The sequence below is a fragment of the Erithacus rubecula genome (assembly GCF_903797595.1).
Source record: "Erithacus rubecula genome assembly, chromosome: 5".
NCBI lineage: Eukaryota > Metazoa > Chordata > Aves > Passeriformes > Muscicapidae > Erithacus > Erithacus rubecula.
In genome coordinates this window covers 11,029,114-11,054,907 of record NC_136687.1, presented here as the reverse complement: position 1 = coordinate 11,054,907, position 25,794 = coordinate 11,029,114, and the positions used below count along the sequence as shown (strand labels likewise).

Below are 25,794 nucleotides of genomic sequence, written 5' to 3'. Positions count from 1 at the left end.
GGCTGCTCTTGGAGATATGAGAGGTGTGGCTTTGCTTCTCAAGCAAAACTCAACTGATTATTTACACTTCCTACTCCTAGTTAAAAGTTTAATCCACAACTATCAGCATATGGAAAACTTTGCAACACAATGTTTTATAAGGCAGATCCAGTTCCCCACACCCAAAGATACAACATATGTGGGGTTCCAAGAGTTTCAGACTCCTCAGACTCTGCAAAGACCTTTTCTTTTCACATTTGGATTCACTTTATTTGTGTTTTGGCAGGCATCTATAAAACTAAGTGGAAATCTGTTGCATGTGAAGCAAAATAACATTCTACATTTGAGAGAAAATAGGAGTAAAATGTTTCGTTTTTCCATTCAGATTAATCAGAAAGTCCCATTACAAGCTCTGCCAGACTCTTCCATGCAGAGTCTGATATTGCAGAGTTTGTTCCACCTGGTCGATCAAGTGTGTCAGGAAAAACAATGAGGTGAGAATTAGGGGAGACCTTATCACCTTGTCCCATTACCTATAGGTTAGCTACAAAGATGGAGACTCCCTTTTTACGTGGAAAACATAAGGGGTATTTGGTGTAAGTTACTCCTGGAAAGATTCCAATTGGAATTGGAGGAACACAAGAGCACAATTTTTTCACAACAACAATCAGCCATTTCAATAATCTGCCCATGAAAATGGTAGATTCTCTAAAATTGTACTTTTAAGATTCAGCTGGACAGATTGTTGGGCCATCATGTCCAGACTGGGGACTTTGGTTTTGCCCAGGAAAGCTTGACCAGATGATCCTTGAGATCTTTTCCAACCTGGGATTCTATAACAGTGTGAACTCTTTTTTATGTAAATGCTGCTAACCAAAACAGTCCTTCCTTGGTTCTCATGGACAGCATCTAAGTAAATGAATCTACTGCAACACTTCAGAAAATCAGATTTCAACAAGGTCTTAGAGGTACTCTCCATCTTTTCTGCACTATTACCAGTGTCATTTATGCTCTACAGCACTAGCTGATATTCTGATGAAGACCCTGGGACAGATTAATTTCTCTCACTGAGGTAACATAACTTTAGTCACTCTAGGAATATATCTGTTTATAACTAGGAAGAAGATCTAACTCTTTATAATTGCTTTATAATATGATTTTTATCTTCTCTCCCTTATTTAATCTTGGAGCATCACTCCAGGTCTAAAAACACAGTTTTCATTTTACAGATGTGATTGAGGAGCTGGTTCATTATTACTGCTGTTAACATTTGCCAAGCAAATTAATAAAACACAGCGATGCTTCAAAGAGTAACTTTGAATCCTTTTGTACCAGAAAGGAAGACTGAACTGTGATCCCACATTTGAACTCGAAGAAATGATTTTAGAGTCCAAGCCTCTCCATAAAAAGAAAAAGCGACTTGCCAAAAACAAATCCAAAGATGGAGCTAAGGAAACCTGCCCACTGGTAAGATGGGGACTGTGGCTGCAGTCAGTGGCATTTTGTTTGCAGTCTAACAGGCAAACTCAGTTAATGTGTATTTTATCACCTCTGGAAATAGACTCAGCCTCTCTGTCTGTCATTTTATACGTTGCATAGATTGTCTCCAAAGCAAGATGAAACACAACCATTTATTTCAGTCAACAGTAACAGCATTTTAAGCTATAATAATTTTAAAGATTATCACAGATGCTCATTTAAAGTATGAAAAAGTGTTGCCAGTTGCGAAAAACACTTCCCACACATGGACAAATAGTTCCAAAGAGTATTTATTCTCTACTACTAACAAAAATGAAAACTATGCAGTGAAAAGGCTTGTTATTTATAAATATGTTAAAGCTGTCTCTTCCACTCTTGACTAATATGTTCCATGTAGAAAGATGCATTGTATGAACAGTCAAGAGGACCAAGATTAATAATAATTTCCAGACTTGAATTACCATTCCAGTGAGGTTTATAAATTATGTTGCTACTCCTAATGATTTCGAATGTTCATGCAAGCTGTTCTTCCTAGAGCTATCAGATGTAAAAATCCTCAGGAATTCTTTGTGGGGAACTTCTTCCATAAGAATGAGATTGATTGTGCTATCACAGCCCAATTTAAAGAGTCTTCGAAATGCCTCTTGACAGCATTCATTCATGAGCCTTTTTGTTCAGTGTTGTTTGTGTTGTTGTGATTTTTGTCTATGATTTCTCATCTTTTTTAATCAACCTATTCATGCTGTTTTTTAAAGAACGTACACCTGCAGCAGTGCTTGGAAACCGTTAGGAAAGAATTCATCATATTCAACAGAGAGAAGTAAGTGCATTTCTTAATGCCTCTTTAGCATTCAGTACTAAAATTAAATTGAGAACTATTTTTTTTTCTCACAGTGTAAGGGAAGGTGATTAATGATCACAGCAGCAGAGCCCAAAAGGCTGGATTTCCATTGATTTCTTCCTCTTACAGTCTCTGGAGTGATGGTTTTGTAGTTCTTGCACCTCTGCAAGCAAGCAGAAGACCTTGTGATGAAAGTATGATAGAAATATAAGGTTAACGTTACTGAAACTCCCCAGAGAAACTGTCAGTAATTAAGCAAAGGAATACAATAAAGGATACTGCTTTTTCATAACTCAAACAAAACCAAGAGAAGTCATAACTCATGAAATTTTAATGATATGAACAGCATTGTTCTGGCAGTCTTGGAAAACTGCCTATACTTCCCCATTATTAAAAAAAATAAATAAATAAAAGTTCAACAAAGTTAAGTATTACATCTATACCAGACACGAAGCAAGAACTTCTAATCTAAGGGTCAGTCAGGGCTGACAGAAGCACAAGCCTGATTCCCAAGGATATAATAATAATATATAATAATCTTCCTTGTTCAATTAATGCACTGCATTTCTCATAATTTACTGCTGCTGCATCTGAGTTGCAATTTTTATCGACCCATTAATATTAGCAGATACAACTCATAACAATGCAGTTGTTTGTGTCTCTGGTCAAATTATCACATTTCATTCAAGTGTAATCCATGTTTTTATTTGACCTAATTATATATGCAAGTCTTTCTAATAGAGTTGCGAGACATGAAAAATTAATTTAAAAAGTTGTGACTGTTTTACTTAATGCATACAATGCAGGTAATTACTGTGTCTGTAATTAAAACTGAGAATGAAACTGTCAGCTTTGCACAGTTCACACAATAGCATTCAGGAAATTATGCCATGATCCACCCTTCTTCCTGTTACAATCTGTGAGACATTTCTATGACTGATACTGACTGCTCACAGAAAGTGCAAGGTATTAGAAAGAAAAGGAAGGTCCAGCAGATTCTCCATGTTATTTTGCATGATCCCTAGCCCAAGAAAGCCATTGGTTTCTGTAAAAGCCATAAAGAAGAGGAGCCAGACCAAGTCAGCTCATAGAAGGTTTTCAGCAGCATCTTGGTGGATTCTCAGAATCAGCTGAACTAGGGAATGCTTGAACTTTGTAGTTTAACCCACAAAAATTTAAATTATTAGGATCATAACAACAAGATTAGAAAAATATTACATTGATTAATCAATTTAATGAGTTTCCTAGAAGCTCATTAAAGTATCATGAAGTATAAAGAAGCTCATGAAGTATTTAATTTCCAGATATTAGTCTCCTATCTACTGTAGAGTCATATATGAAGTATATCCAATATGCAGTAATTTTTGGAAGTTAGAACACCAGATTTGAGTAAGATACTCAAAATCTCACTGGTATGTTGACTTCCTTGAACAATTTCTCTTGTCATTACTTTACTGTGTTATTCTTAAATCTTTTTATGCAGAGGAATTTTTTTTCATTTGTTTCATATATACAACTGCAGTAGCAACACAATCTATAAAGAACTCTGAAAGGCTGGTGAGAGATCAAAAAGTTTAAATTAATTACAAGTAAAATGCAAGCAAAAGGTAAACCACAGGCACTTCAGCCAGAAAATGTTTTGGTCATTGCTTGATTTGCTTTGACAAGGTAAAGGAAGAATATTTAGTATAGACCTATAAAAGATCCTGCATTGTCCAAAGACAGATCACAATGTTTCTCTTTTAAATTGCATCATAGCTTAAGAAAGACATAGAGAGACTTCTGTTATATTTTTGAAAGAAGGAAATGTTAAGAAGGGGGGAAGCAGATGTCAAATGTTTGAAGTGCAAAGTGAATTCAGGTTAATGAGAATGAAACAGGAGCAAAGGCAGGCACAGATGCCATCACACCAGAGGAACTCAGGGTGGGTTTCCTCAGACCTCTGTGCCCTCAGGACTGGATGTACAGGCTGAGGCTGGGCTTACATGGGCTCCCAAAGCCACAGGGCCCATCAAGGAGCAGCTGCAGATGCTGAAAGACGTGAACCATTTGTTCCTACAAATATAATACCCAATAAAATGTGATTGTATCATCAGGTGAGGTGTCAATCCCAAGCAGGGCTTTAAATCACCCTCAAATTAATGCAGCCAGATGTTTTGATATTCTTCCATGTTCCTCTATATAGTAACTATTGAAACTATCTGCATATTTTCTTAGATCTTCATTATATTCAGCAGCAAAAATCTACATTTTATAGTTACTTAAGCCTTCTGTTCAGCTTACTTCAGTGTCACAAAACACTACAGATATCCTAATAAAGGATGGAAAAAAAATAGCATGTCTTTCAAGGAAAAAAAAGAGACTCCCCAAACTAAAAGGATTCAAGAAAAAATCTTAGATGCGTCTAAGGAACATAAAGTCAGGAATTAATACATAGTTAATTTTGTGTAGTTAACCATTCCAGTTCCATAACACCTTGCAATCCAGTACTTGTGAAATATCTGCAATGAAAAGCAAAATCTGAATTTACTGAATGCCTTTCTGGTAGTTCTACACTCTGCCTCTTTTCCACGTGTGTCTTTCATCCTACAGCAGACACTGCAAATCTTGCAATGTCTCATTCTTGTTTACTTGTCAAGGAGCTCAGGAGACTGTGAGAATCTCTTCAATTGCAGGCAGGAGGAGCAGGAGAGGTAGAGAAAAAACTCACTATGTTAAAAAGAATGTAAACACAGTGGAAGAGACTGAAGTATGCTAAAAGTTTCAATTAATTAAGACAAAGATTGTGCGCATTTTCTTTATTGCTTTCTGTGTTTAAATAATGGAAAACTGGTATTTGTAGGGATGTTTTAAACAAGGGTTTCATGGATAAAGACATGAAGTTAGTGAGTGTCAGCACACAGTGAAAAAGATTCGTATCCCTTACACAATGCTGGTCAGAGCACATATTCTGTTGAATATTTCAGTGCATGTGAGATACAAATTAAAGTGTGTGTGTGTCTGTCTGTCTGTCTGCTGTCTTTTGATATGACATCTGTCCTCAGTGACATTATCTTCCAGTACCTTTAAGAGAGGGGCACACATTGCCCTGATCTGAAGTAAAATAACATAGGAAAGTCCTTTTGCAGGATTTGTTTTCTATTTTTAAAACTGTCAGTGTAGTCTATTAGTTATGAATAAATAAACCAAATCAACTCTGATATACAAATGATCCATACATCGATTAGCTTGAAAATATTATCTATGAAGGCTGCAGGGATATGTTTGGCTCCTTTTTGTGACAAAATAATTTTTTTTGTTTTAATTCCATTTCTGTACATTTATATTTTATTATAACCAGAAAGAGAGCACCAAACATTTTGCAGTATCTTAATGTGTATTCCCATAGACTTGCCAGCAATTTTTCAAGAATTTGATATAATTTAGAAGCTGCAGGCTACATTTTCAAGTTTTCCTTGTTATTAAATTTTGTATGTGTTTGTGGTGGGGGAGATTGTACAGATAAAGCCACACTGTTTGCTTGTAACTTAATTAAAAAGTTCAGCACAGATTATTTTGCTATTTTTATGCTGTTATCACTAAACAGATCATCACATACAACTACATCTCTTTATGAATATCTGAAACCTGAAATGACCAGAAATTAAGAATAAGACAAAATATTTGCTTGCAATGGAATAATATTTCTTACCCTTTATGCTTCTGAGGCTCTTCTTCCCCCTGAAAGATGCCTTTAATATTGAAGATGTGAGAAAACAAAGAAGAAAATTTGCTTCTCAGGCAGAATAATCCTTCAGTTAGATGTGTCATAAACTTAATCAAAATTATCAACCTGCTAAAGAAAGCAAAATCAAACATCCACATTTTACTGAGTATGTATTTCATGCATCCAATATATTTGAAAATGGGTTAGAATTCTGTAAAACGATTGCAACAAATACAATGAATTGATTAGGAAAATATCCATATTGTTAATAATTCCAGCAAAAAAAATTCAAAACATTGCTAGTGATTTTGAATTTGGAGGTTTTTTACTTAATATTAATATGCTGCAGTAGCATTGTTATGATATTCAGCTGTTTTGTCCCCACTGGTCTGAATAGACTTTTCTCTGTCCTAAGCTACTGTTACACCTTACTCCTCTTCTCCGTATTTGTCCCATGCTAGCACACTAAAAAATTTGCCACAAATTGAAGCAATTACTCTGCCTTTTCCTGCTATTATTCCTACCATTCAATCATTTATTGTTCTCTTATAAATGATCCTGAACTGCTCAGGGTGGACAGACAGCTCTCTGTTTCCAAAATAAACAGCAAAACTTAAGGGAGCATATTTTAATCATAATATGATGCTTAAAATCCCTTTGTCTGATTTTTTCCATATTCTAAATGAAAAGTTTACTTAATATTCTCTGCATTTTTTATATCAAATTTATTATGTCTCTCATTTTAGTTCTTTTTATTTCCTTCTAATTGTCTTTTCAGATTCAAATCCAGAGTCCCTGAGTATCCTCTTTCATTTTAGTTTGATTGAAATTGAATATTCATAATGATGTGCAGTGTACTTTGAACGTATTTTTCTTAGTACTTATTTTATGTCACTTAGTGTCTCTGGAGATATTTATCATAGTCCTTCTGATATCTGAATGCTTTTTGGATGGGACTGCAGCCCTTTTCTTGTCTCTTCTGCTGACCTTAATTCAGTTCCAATCCATTTCTTTCTGAGCATTTCTAGTGGTTGCACTACTCTTCACTGAACCTTTCTTTTCCCTTTTGTAATGGATATGTCTGCTTTTGGAAATTGCTCTTGCAATTGGATGTGATTTTCTGGATGTGATTGAACCTGGTTTGTGTTTGTGCAGTAATAACTGTTGCTTGCTCACACGTGCCCTTTCACTTCTGCCTCTGATTCCTGCTTATTATTACTGGTTTAAAATTACCAATCCAAATGTCAGTCTCTTCTTAGTGAGCCAAACTACCTAAAAGTCTGAGCACAGCAGGTCCAAACTCGTAATTTTTCTATAGGTATACCTTCAAATCCACTTTCTTTGGAGAAAGGAGTCATACAAATGCCATTGTTTCAATAATTTGTTCCCTTCACAGTTTCATGGAGGGAAAAAAATCAAACAGAAAGGGTAATGAGCTTCTGGAAACTAATTATGAAAATATTACAGGAAAAATGGCCAAAGTTTTCCCAAACAAGTAATGGCTACATTTCACCATCCAACTTTGGGAATGAAAGTTGCATAGGGATGTACATTCTCCATATTGAAATGTGGTCCTGGAAGGATCAGGATAACAAATACAGATCTTCAGCACTGGAGGCAAGAAATTAGTTTTTATTCACAGAAATTAGGTTTTTTTCACAGAAAACTAAACACAAATAGAACTCATCAAAACAAATTGGAAGTCAATTCACAGGCAGAGGAAAGAGAAGTCTTCATTTGTACATCTTGGACTTTGGAGGGGAAGCACAACTGTATAATTCTGAGTACCAAATATTTTATCTTTTCAAGCAGGTTACATGGAACAAATCATATCTGTGATAAATAAAGGCTGCATAACAGGTCATGACTCTTCCATTGCCATAGGGAATTACCTTCATCTCTCTTTATGTCCCACACTAACATAAATTTTCACTTGTTATGAGTCTCCATAAACTGAGTCATGAGGACTAAACTCCTTGTCCTTTTTAAGAAAGCAATTTGCGGCCAGTTGCTGAAGCAATGCAGAAACAAGCCAGTAATAAGATAGCATTATTACTGCCAGCCACCCTGATGTCCATGCATCTGTGGAATACATTCACAGATGAGGAAAGGAAAGAGAATGGTGAGATCACAAAGTTCACTTATGATACCAGAGTAGTCACAACCACATCTGAGTGCACAGAGCTGCAGTAGATAATGATAGCCATGGTTCTGAGTTGCAGGGTAAGAAACTGGCAGCTCAAATTCAGTACTGATAAATGCAAAGATAAACACAGTTAGAAAAAGAAAATCTAAATATTTCTAGCTGAAAAATTAGTTTCATTTATGAAGGAGACAGAAAAGACTGTGGATAGCACAATGCTTAGTGGAAGACTAAAAGGTATTGATATGTTCCTGCAAAAATCTGCTACAGATAAATATATGTTCACATACATACACCTCTGTTTCCTTATCTCAAAAAGGTTAAAAAGGACTTAGAAATATTTTGAGAAAAGCAGGATTGGCCAGAGGGGTGACATGGGTCATGTTGAAGAATTTAATAAACTTGAATTTATTTAAACTCAGAGAAGAGTCAACTGAAAAGACAGAAACAGGATAAATAATAACATGTTCTGAAACTTACTGAGAAGATGACTAAGCAATGGTTATTCACTCTTTGTGGTAACCCAAGTCACAAAGTTATCAGGCTGCAGATTGATAAGAAAACAAACCATGCTTTTTTTTCGTGAAATGCAGCACGTTGCTGAATGGTGCTTTGGATGTTAAACATACAAAAATATTCAGAAGAGGATTAGAGAAACTAATGGGAAAACAATCCATCAAGGTCATGGAGATGTGAGGCCTCTGATGCAGTCATTGGTTCAGGGAATCTGGAAATGCCAGAAGTGAGGGGAATGTGGCACAGTAGACGTGTCTCCATTCATTTATTCTTTGACAGCATGCACTGGTGTCTGAAATGAGCCATTATGAGAGAGGGGCATCTCTGTCAGGTGGAATGGCTGGGTGTGTGCATTTATGGCTTCTCAAACCTTACAAGGTTTTGATTTTCATGTAGTCTTCACAATAGCACAATGGTTAAACAGTAAAATGTACATATATGAAAGTATCCATATATTGCTTATATGCAACTATGTATGTATGTGTATATATATCCCTTTGGAAATAGGAAAGACATGCAGACTTAGGTCAGTAAGAGATTTAGGTGAGATTCAGACTGCCCATTGCTGTGCTCCAAGGCACACATTCCCCATCCTCAGGGAAGACCTCCCACCTGGAGGTAATTTTCCTGTGTCCCACTGGGGGCTCAGTACATGCCCCTGTTGTGGGTGCCCCTCACTGACTAACCTGGATGGTGTGGTGTTCTGGGGTCCCTGTGTTACAAACCACCTTTCCCCACATTGTGCAGGTTTGGTGATTAACTGAGGGCTGCAAACTGTGCTGTGCAATCACAAGTGAGCTCCTGGCTCAGTCTCCTTTCGGGGGTCCACCCTACAGGGAATGGAAGAGCTGCACAGTTATCAGACTTCTTGTGGAGCTGTTTTGGGCTGGGGAAGAGAAATCTTGCATAAGGAATAGGTGGGGAGAGATGAGGCTGCAGAGAGAGGAGTGCAGGCTGTGGCTGTTCCCTGGCAACTCATGGCCTTTAATTCCTGGAAGTCTGGTGCTGTGAGAAGGGCAGGGCTGAAACTGTCTCATCCCAGCTGCATATGCCAGCCTGAGAACGTTTATTGCCAGGTCAAATAATTAGGCAGAGCCAGACTGATTTTCGTGGTGTGTTGACCCTGTCTGGGTGCCAGGTGCCTGCCAAAGTAACTCTTTAATGGCCCTCCTCAGCTGGGCAGGGGAAAGAAGAGACAACAAAAGGCTCATGGGTTGGAAAAAGGACAGCGAGAGAGAGGTCACTCACCAGTTACTGTCATGGGCAAAACAGGCTCAGCTTGGGGAAGGTTAATTTAATTTATTGCCAATAGCTAAAGCATCAGGATAGTAAGAAATAAACTCCAAATCTTAAACCCACCTTCCCTCCACCCCTCCCCTCTTCCTGGGCTTGACTTAACTCCCAAAACCTCTACCTCCTCCATGGCAGGGGCACATGGGGCTGGGAAATGCAGTCAGTTCACTATGTGTTGTCTCTGCTGCTGCTTCCTGCTCACACTCTTCCCCTGCTCCAGGGTGAGTTTCCTCACACAGACTGCATTTGTTCATGAACTGCTGCAGAGTGAACTCCATGATTTCCATGTGATTATCCATCTGCAGCTAGCTGAACTAAAGGGTGAGCCTATATCCTGCAGGATACACACCAAAGGCAGGCCAAGAAATTAATGTCTTTTTTGAAAATGATGATTGGCCCACACTGCTGAGAAATATCCTTATTTGTGGACAGATGCCTATAGTCTTAAAACTGGATTTTGGCTAACTAGAAAGATTTTTTTTTTTTTCCCATGTCATCCCTGCATCTAAAACATTTCTAAGTGTCTAAGTGTATTATCGAGAAATTTCATAACTGCTTTCCTGTTCCTTGTAGATGCTGATCTGCAAATATTTTAAACTAGAAAGATTTGTTCACATTTTAAAATGTGCCTGAACAAGACAGACATTGGTTAGTATAAACCTGGTCTTGAGTAGACAATAGTCCACTACTAAGATGCATCTATTTTACTCATCTGAACCTGGCTTTAATGTCAGTGTCAATCAGTTGGTTTAGTCATATATTTTTAAATGACTGAACATCATTTGAAGACTTAATTTAGTTACTTCATGTCTTTACTAATTTTGCTTTATCAAATCCCAGGATAAACGTCAGATCTCAAGACAGTACAGGTCAACTGGCTAGTGCAACACCCAGTACAATTTTCACTCACCTTCTGCATTCCAGTATTTCACATCACTCATGCCGTATGTGTGCCTGAGCACCTGAGGTTTGATTATAAATTGCTGGTTGATAGAAAATTATATTCACAGCCATTTACTGAGTGTAATTACTCAGCAGGAACCATCAACCTGAATCAATTATCCAAACTCTAAGAATATTTCCCTGAGGCTTTTTTGAAAGGGTGGGAGCAAATGCCACGAGTGTCTGTGGTAAAAGAAGTGTGCTACAGGGGGATACTGTCCCCAACATTTCACTTCTCATATGCAGCTGTAATAAAGCATAACTTTCCATCTGAAAGTCACTAATTTAAATTTAAATGGAGTTAAAATACAGTTATTTGAATAATTACTTGGTGGTCTACTGAGCTAACAAAACACATACATCACAATGTATTAGGAAAAGAGACCTGAGGTTTTTACTGTTTCTATCAAAGCAGTTGGTACCAAGAGAACATGTTTGGGGTCAAAGACAGACTGAGTTAAGTAGTGATTAGACACACAACAGCTCCTACCCCAAAGGCTGTACACAAGGTTTTTCAGAGATATCTGAAATAAATGGGAAATACTTTGTAATTTTTCAAGTTATAGACCAAGTCATGCAGAAAAGCCACTGCTGGCAGAGCCAGAGCCTGAATTTGCTACAGGCACAACTGCATGGATGAGCAGGCAATGGCACCCCGTTCCTGTTGGTGATTTCATTACCCAGTCTTGGCAGAGTTTGTCACCATGTGCTGTGTTACAGACTGATGGGACCATTCAATTTCTGCATGCCTGAACTGTGTGGGTGCAAATTAGCTCTAATCCAGAAGCAAATTGGCTCTGCTAAGCAGTGCAGTCTGTGGTGAGCTTGTAGAGCCCCTAAACAGGAAGGACCTTGAATCTGTTTCTCAAAGAGGGAAGGCATGTGTTTTTCTAGAGATGCAGCAAGCCTGTATCTCTTTAAATTAATATATCCCAAAATAATTTCTTTAGTTTAAGCTCCTTTAGTACTCATTGAGGAGAGACTTGTTTCTCCCAACATGAATCTGTGACATATATATTAGATAGCTTAGACCTGAAGAAATTAATCTAGGTTGGTGACACTTTACCTGTAGAGAGAGCCTGTACTAATCTTTCATTTGTCTACAGTTTGCTGGCATAAAATCCACCCCACATTTGTGCACTCAGGTAATTTCCAAACATTTCTACAGGCACAGGTGCTCTGCCCACCTCTCTGTGTCAGGCAGTCAAGGACATCCCATGCAGCACAAAACATCCCTTGTGGGGCAGATTTGAGTGTATGTCCCCAGCCATGGGGGCAGGAGAACAAGAATAAGCAATCCACAGCTTTAAACATTACCAAAGAAGTGCCAAAGATTGGTGACATGCGCTCTTGGCTGGTGGTTGCTGCTTTTGGTTTCCCAAAACACACACCTGCTGTTAGACGAACAGGGAGGATTGTGTTCCACTTAAAGCTGATCTGCACACATTGCTTCTCTTCACAAACTCCAGATCAAGGGTAATTATCTAAATTTACAGACTGATTTCACTTTGGAGGCGTGTGACTCAGCTCTGATGTTGCTGAGTGATGAGTGTTGTCTCTGCTTCAGCAGCTCCTTAATTCTGCCCTGCTCTGCCCCAAGCTTCCTCTGGCACAGAGCAAGATTGTGCCTTCCTTGTTTACTCAAAATGCTTAGAAAATTCATACACTTTTCAGTGATTTCTGTTTTCCTGAAAAGACTTCTGAGATCACTCTGTGCAGAGACTGAAGAAAATCCCACTATTAACACTCCCATGCTTTCTGCTCCTCTGCTAGGTGTAAAGAGGAATTTTTAATAAACAAACCAAATAGGACATTAGCTATATACAGCTGTCTTTTGAGATAGTTTTAATTAGCTATATAATTACTTAGTTTCATTAATTAGATCTCCATGGTTGGGATTCTTTTGAATTCTTCCTCATTTTTAAAGTGTTTAACTTTCCTTCCTCCACTTCTACTCCTTTTTTTTTTTTTTTTTTTTTCCTTTATCCTGTATTTTCTACTTTCACTGCTGTTTTCTACCTATTTTTCAAAGGCCAGTATACAGGCAGTCTTCCATACTGCTCCATTGTTAGCATGGTCCTTGGCATAATTTTTCCCAGGCCAAAATAATTGTTGAAAATCCCTTCATGTTTCAAGGGTTATCATAGACCAAGGGCTGCCCAACAAGCAGCTGGAATACAACAGCCCTGGTTTGCAAATGTTTTAGAGGCAGTCTGTGCCACTCACTCAGCTCCCAGGCACTGATCCCTCCCTTTCAGGGGGAATAGAACTGATGTCTAAAATGCAGAAATTCCATTCCCATGCAGTGCTCCATTTTCTTCCTGTTCTGAGAGCCCCCCTGGGTACCACTGAGGAATAGGAAGTGGATGAATAATTTGTCAGATGTTCAGGTTACCAGGTAACTTAAACAAGATTAGCAATTATTTCTGCTAGATGTTGTTATGAAATTAGAACCTATCTTTTAAAATTGGGGAGTTTTATCATACTTGGAGAAACTTGATTCTGTTCCTTAGGATTTACACAGAGCAAAGTTACTATTTTCTTCTTTATGAATGAAAGTGTAAATTAAACAAATTATCTGAATTTCTGATCAACTCATAGGCTCATTTTTGCTAACTTTTTAAAAAACAAAGCAAATCTAGGAATTTTCAGTCCTTTATGACAGATTTTCTGCTTATTTTGTTTTGAAAAGTAAAAATACTCATCCCAATAAGCTCATTCAGTTAAAAAATTACTTAACCAGGATACCTTTCTCTCTTTTCCTTCTTTATTTCACTTTTTCACTAAAAGATATGTTGAATGAAAACCTGGCAGAAGAGAACTAGTGAGCAGAATAAAGGAGATACAAGAGAAAGATTGACACTCATTTACAATTGTAAAATATTGCCAGCTTTTTCCATTTTCACAGAAATAGCACACAGCAAGGATCAATTTATAAGAGAAACCTTAAAATATGCAGGCAGAAAATTATTAAGTGGCTGTGTGTCAAAGTCCATTCTTATTCCTGACAGAGGAAAGCAGATGACAAGCCAAGCTGCTTATTGTCCCAGAAGTCATGCTCTATTATCAGCATCTCCACAATCATTGCCTGCACTTGATGTTAAAATGATGGCAGAAAAATAATGGGTGAAGTTTTCAGAGTGGAGTATGAGATGCACATGCATGCAGCCCATTATTTTTTAAAAGATGTGTGTGCTGCAGGACCTACATTGTACTGAAAAATCTTGCCCTGTATTTGTGAAATGTCTGCTTTGCTGAAGCATATGAGCTGCTATAAAGCTTAGAGAGGGGTTTTATAAATGATCAGGTTTTGCATGACTTTGGGGAAGTGACTCTTTTTCTGGCTCGAACATGAGAGATTGTGGGTGCTGTGAACATTTTTCCTCAGTGCCAAGCCAAGGGAAAAGAATCTTTTTGGGGCTGCTGGGGGAGCTGATGCAGAAAACGAGCTGCTATGACCAACATTGTTAATTTCCACCTGTCGACCACCTACTTACCACTGAACACTTATTATTTAGGACTGAGATATAAACCAAAACATATCCCTTTTCATGAGGGTTATACCAATATGAAAAGATCAAGATACCCAGCAGCTTTGTGGTTATAATTTTTATCACAACCCAGTGTGAGTTCTTTTGAGTCCTCACTGTCCAAACACTTCTGTTCTTTCTAGAACGTTTGTCTGCATAAAACCACTTAAAAATGTGAGTAACACAGGGACAATAGTCTACATTGTTCCACAATGAGCAAATCTTATTGCCACAGTTAGACTCCAAAGTCCCAATAAGTTTTCCTTTTTATACCTTTTGACTGGAAATAAAGGAGATGGATGGGGAAATAGTTTCTGGAGCTCCAAATATTACAGCCTCTTTAGGCTGATCATTTAATCTTTCTTTTGTGTGAAAGCAAGCCTTGAAATCAGTTTTGATAACCAGCTGCTATCTATTTCCATTTCCTTAGGAAACAATTTCTGGACCATTTGGTAAAAGTGCTAAGTTATCAGCCAAACAAATTAGTTGTGTTCAGGGATAGGCAGTGCTGGTGTGGGAATAGTTAAAGAGTCAACAGCTTGAGGAAGAAATTGTGTTGACCTCTTGTGATTTATTAATCCAGGCATTTTTTGATTATGTTTGTATACAAATTTGGATGCATCAGTACCCCAGGGAATAAAAATGCAAATTAGAAACAAAAGTGGACAAGAGCAGTGGGTACCAAGCTATCCCTATGGCTGGCCTCAGTGCCAAGATATCTCTCACTCCATCCTTAGCTATTTTAGCAACTTCCTCCCATCTTTTCTGGACATGCTGAGCATCCCCAGCTCTGACAGGATCCCTGTGAGACATTGCTGCTGTTGGGATCTTCTTACTTCATGGAGTCCCTCTACAGAATTATACCACCCTGTAAAAATTATTTGGATGAAAATTTTTCAACATGATAATATACAGAAATTTTAGTTATATAGCATAACTTCCAGGATTCTATTTTCTATGTCTTCGATTTAAAAAATAGTGTCTATATCTGTCTCCTTTCAGCTTCAAGTCCTTCACAAAATGTCCTTGCTAGATCTTTTCTATTAAGAATGAAAATTTTCTAGTGCTATGTTATTTGCCAACTAATTTTAAATATATAGGATTTGGACATTAGGATATTTACTGCTTTTTTTTTTTAACCCCCTTGTGACTTCTTTATCTGTGTTCCTGTAGACAAAGCACATGACATGGTCAGAGACATGTAAATGAAATAGTTCCTTCCTGAGCACAGTCACTCCTCATGACAGATCAGTGGGTTTTTTTCCTCTGATTCCAACATGTTTAGAATTAGCTTTATAGTAAGGCCATCTGCACAAGCCATCAACATTACTTCTGTGTGGCTGCTAAATCATGCAACTGAGATGGGTTTTTGACTATTTAGCAAAATGTCCTCCAGGATTCATGAATTTCAAAAAGCCAACATAGACATGCCTCATCTGTTCTGATCTCAGTCCCTATGCCTTGTGATGAATAACTGGGATAAATATTCTGCAGATTTATCTATTCCTCAGGACTTATCCCAAGGGATGTAAAAGTTTTCATTAATAGGTTTTTGTTTCCTACAATAAAACTAGTTTCTAAAATTCATTTTATTACACTCTTTTTTTTCCCTAGACCAAAAGCAAAGACATCTGTTTTCTCCAGCAAAGTGAAACATCAAAAAACCAAAGTAAAAGCTAAATTTAGAAATGGCAAAGCAAATCCACTGCCCACTCAGACTGTTGTTTTCTCCACACTCAGGACACTTGATTCGCCACATTGGCAAACTCACTTGCAGATTTTTCATACTAAAAAGATTTTCCTTTAGGATGTGGCGAGTGTGGGAGTCTCAGGGGAGGGACAGCTCTGCCTGGATTGAGGTTTCTTTTGTCCTCTCATGGCTGCTGAGAGCAGGCTCACAGTTTGAAACAGCTCCTCACATTTCTGAGGCTTCAGCTTCACCCTGGCAGGACCCACTGGGGGATGCATCAGCTGCACAAAGCTGGTTCCACACCCTGAGCAAACAGCCAGGAGTGACAGCAGAGGAACAGCCTCCACATGGCTCTTAAACTACATTTTGCAAAGCCTGATGCCAGTGCTCTGAATTGCCATAGTGGTTTTGGACCTGGAATCTTTCCCTCTCCTCTGAATTCCCTTCCACTGACTGATACCAGATTCAAGATCCAGCATCAGAATCAATGCTGCAGGAATACCACTGTAATGTCTGAGTATTGAGAAAATAAGAAGCTTAAAAACAAAGTCATGGCTCACACAGGCTCTTTTTCTTCCCCAGAAATGCTGACAAAGCCGAGATTTGGCTGGAAGTTCAGTTACTGTTCTTGGGCATTCCTGCATGGCTGGTGCAGCCTCTTTATTCCTCACTGCAGAGAGGAGTCTGTGCAATGCTCAGTGTCACACACTATCAATATTGCATGAATCAATGGTAAAGGGAAGGAAAACTCTTTGCTGGTTCAGCAGAACCACTCAGTTACCAACATAATTGCCTCTGAGACTACTTATGTATTTGTACATGGAATAAATGTAACAGAGACTGTTCAAACTCATTTTCATCCTCTTTTCCCTGCAGGTTTTTTTGTGCCATGTGACTATATCCACTAGAACCACTTGTTCACTTTTTCCTCCATAGCTGGCCATTTTATCATTCATTCTTAGCCAACAGTATTCAGTGCAGGAACAGGTATATGCTTCAAATCCTCCACAAAGTCTTCATCAATCCATTCATTCTCCCTGGGCCTTTATAAAGTTATCACAGCCTGAAGCTGCATCAGCTTAAAGGCAAGATAAGTCATTCACTGGAGAACAGCTTCCTACAAATGATTTATTGCACTAGTGTCATTTTTGAACAGAATGCATTTATTTTGCCATGATTACAGGAAACATGTCAAGGTACTCACATTTTTTAAAAGCTTAGAACATCTGACAGGAAAATGCTCTGGGTTTGACACCAAGGAATCAAGAATGCACCAAAAAGAAAGAAATTTCACTCATGTAAGAGTCCAACTGAAAAGACTGTGCACACACATTTCTTTGTGTCTTGACCTGAGTCTGCAGTTTTGAACTGGAGAGACATACAAACCAATTGTCTTATTTTATTTTTTCTGAAACTGCAGTGCTTTGGGAGGAGGGCTTAGTCTTAGCAAATCTGCAATTTTGACAGTTATGTTGAATCTGCAACTTTTCATTCTTTGTCATTGAACTTATCCTATTCTGAAGCCTAAAGACAGACTTCAATATTCTTCTTCATCTAGAGAACAAAGCTGAGCTGTAAGTAATTCCCTGGAGGTCCCAAGTTTGCTACTGGCTTTCATTAGATGTTTGTGATTTTCATTTAGTCCTGCCATAGTTGTTGCAGTCTTTCTTTGTTCAATATTTTACTGTCCATGCTAGCTTTCAGCCAGTCTGTTCTCTTCAATTCTGAATTTTTATATATTCAGTAATGCATACATGCATAATTATACATGCAGTATAATTACATTTTGGTTGATTATACATGCCACCTTCTTTCTAGTTATCACAGACACCAGACTTGTTTCATTCAGGCCTGTGAGACACAGAGCAGTATTTAGAGACACAAAGTTCTCAGCTTCCATCATTCTTGACAGCAGCTGCCTTGACATCTGATGAGAGAAGCTGAGACACAGAAAGGTGCTGCAATTTGTCCTTAGGATGACAGAGGTGGAAACAGAATCAGCATCTTCTGTCTTTTAGTCCAGTTTTCCAACCCCAAGAGTACACTTTGTATGCCCACAATAACTGAACCCCTAGAGTGAAATCCTTAATGTAATTTTAATAACTGAATAAAATGATTGATAAATTAGTAAAGAGTAAAGTAGCAGTTAATTTTTTACCTCACCATCAGGTCAATAACCTATTGCTTACTTTGATAGTTTGAAATATGCATAATGAATCTAGACACACAAAAAAAAGTCTGAAAAGGGAATATAGTGAAGCACTGCTAAAACAATGCACTTCTTTAGCACTTTCAAATCCCCATATTCTGTCTCAATACTAGACCTGAGAAGTAGGAATAGGATAAAAGAAAATAATGGAAATAAATCAGCATTATTAACCACTTCTGTGGAGAGTGGAAAAATTTAGGCTGGCCAGAGGTATCTTTAGAATTCATAATGGGCTTTATCTCTCTTTTTCCACTGTCTTCCTTACATACATTTTGCCTTTGTGCCAGTTCAAGCTTCTCAAAAAAAAAGATTAATTTTTTTTTCTTGGTTCATGTTGTTATTGAAAGAATTCTTATTTTCCTGTTAAATTGAGCAGTGCAGTAAATGCCTTCTTTTTCAGCATTGTACAAAACAAAGGAAATATACAATTCCAGGGAGAAAGGACTAGCATGTTTCAGACCAATACAGTGATTCCTCAGATCTCTGTAGAGCCAAATTTATTTTCACTCCACTATTTAGCAGTTTGCAAGGTTTGCCACCCACACTTTGCAACAGGAGTTTCCAAGCACTGCAGTCTTCTCTCTCAATGCCTGCAGATACATTGGTCTTGTACCATAGCTCAGATCCTGAGATGTTTCAAGTCTCAAGTTGAACTCTAGTATTGCTCTCCTGATAGTCTCTTGGATCTTTTTTGAAGATCTTGTCATCACATCTGCTGTCTTCCATGGTGCCAAGACAGTTTGAAGAGTAAGTTACATTCTCCATTCAGCTGTGCAAAAATTATTATTTTCTTAGAGTCCTTGGGTGAAAATCTATTGTCTTGAGTCTTTGTCAACATTTACTTAAGTAACTGGTTGTAAAACTGTTTCATTGATGTTTTAACTGGAAATGATGGACATATTTCTCATAAGGAAAGGAATCTTCCTAAACTCATTTTTCATGAACATTGGTGAAGATAATTCACTGGCTTTTCAGCTGGGGACTCAGATTTTCTGTGCTATCCTCTGGTGCACTTGAAAAAGTTCACAAAAAATGCTTTTGGCAATTTGTTCCTCTGATTTGTTGTTTTCAGTCTGTCTTACAGCTTTTCATTTAATGTGTCTGTCCTTTTACACAGTGTTCCCATACTTTTTGCTTTAATAGCCTTCTCTATTCATCTGTTTAATTACAGTATTTTCATGTCCCATCACTTCTCTTCTGCGTGTTCAGTATGGTGTCTCCATATTGTTTATGCCACCTGGAAGCTTTTAAGGCTTTGAAATTGACCCTTTAAATTTGATTTTTGCATGCTTTTCCATTAATTTTCTATTTTCTAGGCATTCTATATTACTTGCAAAATTGAGGGAGTTTTTTTGAGTATAGTATATATTTTTTATAGTTGGTATACCAAAGAGCTTTTCCATAGTGTCTCTGGAACCAAATCTTGGTGACTTTTTCAGGAATACTATGTCCCATTTGGAGAAAAAAAAACAGATAAAAAATCCTTCAGAATAGTAGCTGTTCATGTTTCAAAGAAAATAAATTATTCCTATCACACAGCTTCCTCATGAATCTTTACGTCTTTCCTGATAGTATTTCCACAGTGCTTGGAGGAAAATACTGAATATGACATGAATCACTGTAAAATCACAGGGATTTTTATTGAGCAGAAATGCAGAGAAGTTCTATGATAACATGTTTGGTGGGGACTGCAGGTGCTTGTAGGGCTGTTGCTGTTCTCTAGAAAATGGTGTCAAAAGAGGATAAATTTTCAGTCTTGAAGCATAGAATTCTGTTGCTGTTGTTCCTTGAAACCACTCATAAGGCTTTGATAGCATATGAAGTAATAACAAGTGTAATACTGAAAATACTTTCACTAATGTTTTTTTTTTCTTTTACTGATGGTTACTGGTAATTTTGTAGAACAACAGAGGGGAGCAGCTGTGCCCAGTCAACAGCTTTCCTCAGCCTCCAGCTACGTGGAGGCTTTACCAAGTTACAGTCTGAGCAAAGGTGCTAAAGCCAGAGCAAGCACTCTCCTCTGCTTTAAGGGGAGCAGGATTTGTCCAATACCTCACTGCACATTTGTAGTTCAGAGGAAATGGCAGCTGTAAAGCTCAAGCAGTTAATGCAGGTGAAATGGTGCAGGAGTGTTTAATCCCCAGCAGTATGTGGCTATCCACAGGGCAGGCAGCAGCTGTTCCTCCCATACATGACAGCTCTATCAATGTTTTTAATCTCTGGCAGGTTGAGGAGACAGCAGGATCAAAGTGGACAGACCTCCAGCATTGACAGCAGAGCATCTCTGCAGAGCCACGAGAAGCTGCAGGATGGGAGGAACAACAATTTGGGACACGGCTGCACCAGAGGCTGCAGCAGTTAGTGATCACAGGCTGGCACCTGAGGAGCACAGCCCTCCCTGCACACCCTTCTTCTGCACCCCTGCATCCCTCCAAAGCAGCATCCCTGGCCAAGGACAAGCCCCCACAGCACACTGCCTGAGATTTTCCACATGCAGCTCTGCTCTCCTCCTGACCCCGCCACTGGAAAAATGACCATCAGCAGCAAATGCAGTTTTTTAAGTAAGCTTGACTTTTGTTTTCAAAATCCTGGAAGAAAACTTGAAACAATTCATTAGGCAGCCTCTCAAAGTTTGCCACATTCCTGGATATTTTGCAAGAGACAGCATTTTACTGGGGCCAGCTTTATCTTGAAGGCTTTAACATTACCCCCAATCTCTCTGTTAATGAAAATGGTCCAGTTTGAAATTTTGTGAAACTGCTGGACACAGCTGTTTCTAAGCACCTGCTGTTGAGTTTATAACAGATGTACATGATGTAAATACATTACTGTAGTGTCAAACAGGCCAAACACTGAATAATTTCATTTAAATACCTGAAACTCATTGAAACAGTTGCAGTGTGAGTGTATTCACATCATTCTTTAACATCATGTGTTCTGCTTTGTAGTAAAAGATGTGACCCTGGCCAAGTCAGTTTTGCTAGTGACTTTAGTGGATGCAAGTTCAGACACATTAGTTATGTGTGGTAGCCATGGCAAAGAAAGGCCTTTTCATTTGTAACAGTAGGCTGACTGAGCCAGAGTTAAAAAGCAGCTTAGTAAGGAGAGCTAAAAACATTCAGGATTTGCTCAGATCCATCGCTAGGTGTTATAAAATGTTAAGAAGTTACATGTGTCTCTGTTTTCACGGGTCTATTCTGGATTCTACTGCCTTGAATAGAAAGAAAGCTACTTTAGTCAAAATATTGTTGACATGAAACCCTTTTATTTTTAACAGCAGTCAAAATTCCAAACATTTATGGTATTTTACAACTTGTACATCCACATTTTGATAATAAATGCATGTTTATTCTGTCTTATTGTGCTTTTGTTTTGAAAGGCTACCACCTGCAAGCAAATTTCATTTCAACTTTTTAAAACAAATAAGTTTTTGAAAGTGAAAAACCTTTTATTTCAAATAATCTATTTTTACTACATCGTTTCCATTCTATCATTTACAAAACAAAGTTCTTTGTAACTGAATCTACCGTAAATTTTGTTCGGTGTTATATGTAATTTTTGGTCACAACTTTTTCACAAATACAGATTTTTAACATTCCATGAAATGATATGGTGTTCCATGTCATCAACAACAGTCTACAAATGTGCAAAGGTAAAGATTTTATGTCAGTCATGAGCAGGGTTTTGGGCTTAATTTGGCCGTAGACAGAAATAATCATAGGATCAGGACAAGGAGAAAAAAATTTCTGGTCATAAGAGGACAGATTTCATCGCCAAGAATAAACTATTTCCCATCCATCCTTTCTTCTTTTTTTTTCTTTTTTTTTTTTTTTTTTTTTTCCCTTTGATATTTGTTTCCCTTGGGAAGGACCAAAGTAGACAAGATTTCACATTATTTCTAGAAACACCTACTGTTCTGTTCCAACCAAAATGGTGATCTTGGACCTTGATCTGAATGAAAGTATTTTATTTTTATGAGTGATCCTACAGAAATTAAAGTTACCAGGTAAGTATCATAAACAAATATTTTCAGGATCCATGATGTATTAGATTGTATAGACAAGAGCCATGGAGTGTTTATAAGGAGAAACAGTAATTCACTGAGATGTTCCAACTGGAAAAACACTGGGGGAAATGGCAGATGCACATTTGATTCTTTTTCTGTGATTACAGTTGTTTTGAGCAAGAGGAATTGCTCTGGGTGATTTTGTACATCATCCACATGGGATGCCACTGTGCTAGTGCCTTAACTGAGGCTGGGAAGGCATTTTTTAAGGAAATGTCCCAACCTTACAGCCCTAACACATTTTGGTACATATTTTTGCACCCAAATCAGATGCTTTTTGGGTGATACAAAACCAGGAGATGGGTTTCAGGAGAACACTTATTGCCATCTGCCCAGTCTTGAGCCTATAGCCCACAGGAACAGGTGAAAGAAAATCTGAGATGGAACTTCCCCAAATCTGGCTCGTGTGGATGTCAGGAGAGCAGAGCCTCTCCTGTCCAGCTGCACTGCCAGCTAATGAGCACACAGCCCCCAAGAAACACAGGTTTATAGAATGAGAAGTGGATAGAATGAAAGATCTACATAATGCAAGATCATCAGTGACTGCATTAAAAATTGGAGTCATTTACTGCAGCTAGAATTTAATTAGCAGCAGGATTCTACCAAATATTTACAGTCTGATCTGTCTGTTGCTGGGTGTTTTGCCAGTGCCTTACTAAGCTGTTTTTGAGTGGAGCCTGGTTATTCAATAGATTGCATCTTACATACATTTGCACAGAGTATTGTGCATGAATGCAAGCTCACTCAGACACTAATTTCACGCTTGTTGCCACACCATCATTTCTCAATCTGTACTGCTTGCAGAAAAAAAATGAAATCATGGCACCAATCAGCTTTATCCATAATCCATGGCACTTCCACTGACTGCAAGCTGTACCTTATGCTGCATAAAATTAGCTGTGTCAACTTATTATACAGATCAGTGAATGCCCTCAGCTACACCATGGAAACCAAACTTTGAATCAAAGAATCATGGAATGGTTTGGGTTGGAAGGGCCATTTAGAGGTCATCCAGTCCAACTCCCCTGCAGTTAGGGACAACTTCAACTAGATCAGGCTGCTCAGAGCCCCATCCAGTATGGCCCTGAATGCTTCTAGGGATGGACCCCCATCTCTCTGGAACACCTACACTCTTATTTCATCTTTCCTTTCAACCAGCATAGCTGTATGGATCTATCTTGCCGTGGGAAGCTCTGATAATGGTGCAGAAGAAAATGAAGAGAGGTCATTATTAATAGAATATGATTTTTGGGACAAAATACACACAGCAAGAAAAGTCACAAAGCCTGGGAACACGCCTGAGAAACCCTTGGTTGATACTTGTCTCTCCTACTTCAGACAAAAGAAAAATGAATTAGCCACATCCAGGCTCAAAAATAGAGATGAAAAAGGGAAAAAAAATCTTTTAGGATGTGGTGCACTTCCCTTGTCTTGATAGTCTGTTTCAGCAGATGGTTCTCCCTGTAGCTCTGCCTCCATGGAGTAAACATCAGTGCACACAGCTCAGATGTGGACATGCACATTGTGCACTGACATTTAGTCAGATGAATCTGGTTTGTGATGGCACAGGCAATTTGTCAAGTTGATGTCTAATCCTTGTGAAAAAATGGGATCATTTCTGATCTATTCAATGGGAGTAAGAGATGTTAAACAGATTTCATCCTTAAGTGCAGAAGGGGTACTAGAGTGACAAGAAAATACACAAATATACTCTCATCTTGTGCTCCAGCAGAAATGAGAACTGGGAAGTCCTAAATAAGATGTAGGTTTTTACATTACACTCAGCTAGATGGAGGACAAAAAGAAAGCAGGGCAGTCATAAAACCAGAGGAAGCTCCTTGGGACTCATTTATTCTATACAGCTTTATTGTCTTGCAAAAGCAGACAGTGATCTTGACTCCCAAAATCTCACCTGGTTTCTCCAAGTCATTTAAAAGATAAAAATACTTTTCTCATTTCTGTTTCAGGGAAGAGAGAAAGAAGTCTAACACAGCTGGGAAAGCAGTTTGCTTCTAGCACAGTTTATTGCAGTGGCTCTTGCTCTGTGGTTGCAGTTCTGATCACACATGCACATTCCCACAGCATCACTCCACATTAGAGTCTGCCAGATTTACCTTCTGTTCAGTTTGCTCCTTCTACATTGTGTATTAAATATTGGCACAGTACTGTAAATGTTTAATTACCAACTGTCATAAAGTACAAATGGCTCCTATCATCTGTAGCCTTGACAAAAATGATTAATGTAATATTTCCAGAAGATTTTTCTGTAGATCTGGGAGAATTGGAGGGTTGGTTGTGGGTCTTGGCACATTATTTAAAATTACAACTAAATACATTATAGAGGAAATAATGGGCACTGATCCAGTCATTTAGATTTCTGCTTAAGTTTTCTGCAAGTTAAGTTTTCTGCTTGCAAGAACATGTGACCACAGTTTCAACCTTATTTCTGACTGTTTAAACTAAATCTAAATGTTTCTGTAATGGGGTATACTGAGAAGCTGAAGTAGTTTGAATCAGACCAAAAGCATTTTACTGTTTTCCACATGGATAGGTATGCCACTACTTCTGCTATGAAAAAAGTTGCTGCCAGCATAGGAGAAGCTTAGAGGTTTTGCACAGATACATTTACAGGTTTGGTGGAAGCAGGAAAGCAAGGAGATTTTCAAAGTGTATTAATAAAAAAAGCTACAGGCTTTTACAGAGGCTGCCTCTGGTAGCCTCACTGCTCTAGCACCTGCTCCAAGAGACCTGGAACAAACCACTGCCCTGCAAGTAATCTCCATTATTTCTATATTTAATCCAGATTTCATCCATGAAAAGGTGAGTTCATCTATGCAGACTCTAATTAAGAAGAAAAGGAAGGAAAGACTCCCCTGTCAGCAGTGCTGGGCTGCTCAAGCTCTGCCTTCTAGCACAGCAAAAAGAGACAACTTAGAGCCCCTGCAGCAGCTGAGTCATCAGCCCTGCTGGGGAAAGCAGGAATTACTTTTTCTTACACATCAATTGCAGCTCAGTCCCTTAGCACACACTACCAACACACCCTGTGATAAATTTTGAATGAGAGGCAATGTAAAGCTTTTAGAGATCCTTCTGCTGACACACAAAAACTTCCATGATAGATTGGTGTGATTTTTAAAGAGCAGATTTTTGGTGGTTCTTCTGGAGAGCGTGCTAGTAGCTAAATGACTAATTTCTTATGGACATTGTGCTTCATCATCTCAGCTTTCATCAGAGCAGTTACTTTTGTTTATTTGTATTTTAGTGATTGAATCAGCTATGCTCTGGACAGCAGAGAAAAATGTTTTGGTATTTTTAGCCTTCATTTAGCAATGCAAATGAGCTTCCTATAATCATGTTTGTGAGAAAGCACACACTACCATCAGGACCTCAAGAATGACTG

General features: G+C 38.2%; 1 protein-coding gene across 2 annotated transcripts in view; it reads left to right on the top strand.

Moving 5' to 3' along the window:
* The window catches only part of STK32B (serine/threonine kinase 32B), a 151,626-nt gene extending 129,986 nt beyond the window's left edge, over positions 1-21,640 (top strand). For both annotated transcript variants that reach the window (XM_079307148.1, XM_079307149.1), the window contains 3 exons: positions 1,315-1,446; positions 2,214-2,278; positions 20,555-21,640. In XM_079307148.1, the coding sequence (XP_079163274.1) occupies positions 1,315-1,446; positions 2,214-2,278; positions 20,555-20,690 (333 nt within the window). In that variant the 3' untranslated portion in view covers positions 20,691-21,640. The remainder of the gene's footprint in view (positions 1-1,314; positions 1,447-2,213; positions 2,279-20,554) is intronic.
* The last annotated feature ends 4,154 nt before the right edge of the window (positions 21,641-25,794 follow it).